The sequence below is a fragment of the Phyllostomus hastatus genome, unplaced genomic scaffold, assembly GCF_019186645.2.
Source record: "Phyllostomus hastatus isolate PE091 unplaced genomic scaffold, TTU_PhHast_1.1 phas_contig_58, whole genome shotgun sequence".
Taxonomy (NCBI): domain Eukaryota; kingdom Metazoa; phylum Chordata; class Mammalia; order Chiroptera; family Phyllostomidae; genus Phyllostomus; species Phyllostomus hastatus.
In genome coordinates this window covers 44342589-44344184 of record NW_025333916.1, presented here as the reverse complement: position 1 = coordinate 44344184, position 1596 = coordinate 44342589, and the positions used below count along the sequence as shown (strand labels likewise).

Genomic DNA, 1596 nt, shown 5'->3' with positions numbered 1-1596 from the left:
CACAAATTATAAAAATACTCTCTTCAAATAATTTTTCACAGGTTTTACACCTATCTGAATAATTTTTTAGTCCACAAAAATTGTTGTTAACCCAGTAAGTAAAGACCCAATCTCTTTGCATCCCCAAATCCCTAAAAAGAATGGCATTAAGTAAGGGAGAAGCCTGGGAAGCAAATGTCTCCTATTTACCAACATAGAGGACTGGAGGAAGAAAGAGGGGCTGTACAAACAGGTGTGGGGTGGGGGATTATTAGATCAGGAGGGCATCTGAAGAGGAAGAGGGGATTGGAGAAGGTGAGGGATCTGTTGAAGGCCCAGGAAAAAGGAGGGGGGCTGGAGCTAGAGAGCCAAAGGATGTAGGGAGTGGGAGGCCAGAACCCAGAAGTGGGGTCCGTTCTGAGACAGGGTGCTGGACCCTTGGCACCCCTTCCTCATCGCCTGCTTGCCTCTGAGTTTCTTCCTCCTGCTGCTCCTCTCCATTACCCTGATGAACAGGCTTTTTGCAGATGGGACAGGTCTTCCGGGTCCGAGTGAGCCAGGGGTCCACACAGTGGCTGTGATAGGCATGAGCACAGGGAAGTACCCTCAGCTTGTCCCCATCCACATATTCATCCAAGCAGATGGCACAGACATCAGGTTCGTCTCCATTCTGATAGTCACGTGTAGGAATCTGCTTCAGTTGCTCTTTGGTCAGTCGATTTTGCTGGAGCTCTTTCTCGTACTGGATACAACGAACTATCATCACGGTTCCTGCCAAAATCAGCAGTACTCCAATCCCTAAGAAAGGAATGAGGTAATAGCCCATGAGGAAGCTATCGTCTGGGACCAGGAGCACCTGAGCCCCCTTCTGGTAGAGGAAGAGGGCACGCAGGTACTCAGAGCTCCTCTCCCCAATAAACACAGATGGGATGCAGATCTGCTGCTGGATAGCCACATTATTCCACATCATGTTCACCAGCTGATTGGAATTCACATTATGTACCACAGCTGCATCAAACCCAGCCTTCTGAGCATTTAGGACCTTGAGGTCAAAGGTGCAGTCGAATCTTCGCAGCAGTGCAATAAAGGCTGGCCTGCTGTCCAGGGCTAAGGGTGGTGGGGCAATGGGGCTGCAGGCATTGGCTGGGTAAGCCTCCACAAGGAACCCCTGAAGTCCCTCCTGCCTGAGGGTGGGCCCAAAGAGAGCTGGGAGGTCTGCAAAGTTCATGCTGGAAACGTGGTCCAAAGTCGCTCGAATGAGTCCCCAGATGGGAGCTGCTGCCCACAGTACAGTGGCCACAACCACAGGAAACAGGCAGGCTGAAAGGCGCATGGCAGTGGGAGGGAGAGTTGAGGGGCTGTTTTCCAGCCCCAGGAGCAGAAGCGGAGTTCCGCGCACTCTCTGCCCCTCCTTCAGGGTCCCCGGGGCCAATCACCTCGCGGTGCCAATTCCCAGCTACATAAAGGCAGGAGGAACTCTGACTTGGGGAATGAGATAGTCGCCCCTTTTAAGGGGGTTGCAACTGAGACACTATAAGTATCCTTTTCTTGGTACAGGGATACAACAGGGAAAGGGAATGGGAGCATGAACAGGTAACAAAAAATGGGAGCTCAAAG

The 1596-nt window shown here is 51.6% G+C and overlaps 1 protein-coding gene across 1 annotated transcript; it reads right to left on the bottom strand.

Annotated features, from left to right (window-relative positions):
- Window positions 1-250: 250 nt before the first annotated feature.
- LOC123824960 (E3 ubiquitin-protein ligase RNF167-like) lies at window positions 251-1312 on the bottom strand. Its single transcript, XM_045848374.1, has one exon. The coding sequence runs from the start codon at window positions 1310-1312 to the stop codon at window positions 251-253; it is 1062 nt and encodes a 353-aa protein (XP_045704330.1).
- Window positions 1313-1596: the final 284 nt, after the last annotated feature.

Excerpts from the sequence above, each read along its gene's own strand:
- LOC123824960 (XM_045848374.1), bottom strand. The coding sequence starts at position 1,312 with ATGCGCCTTTCAGCCTGCCTGTTTCCTGTGGTTGTGGCCACTGTACTG.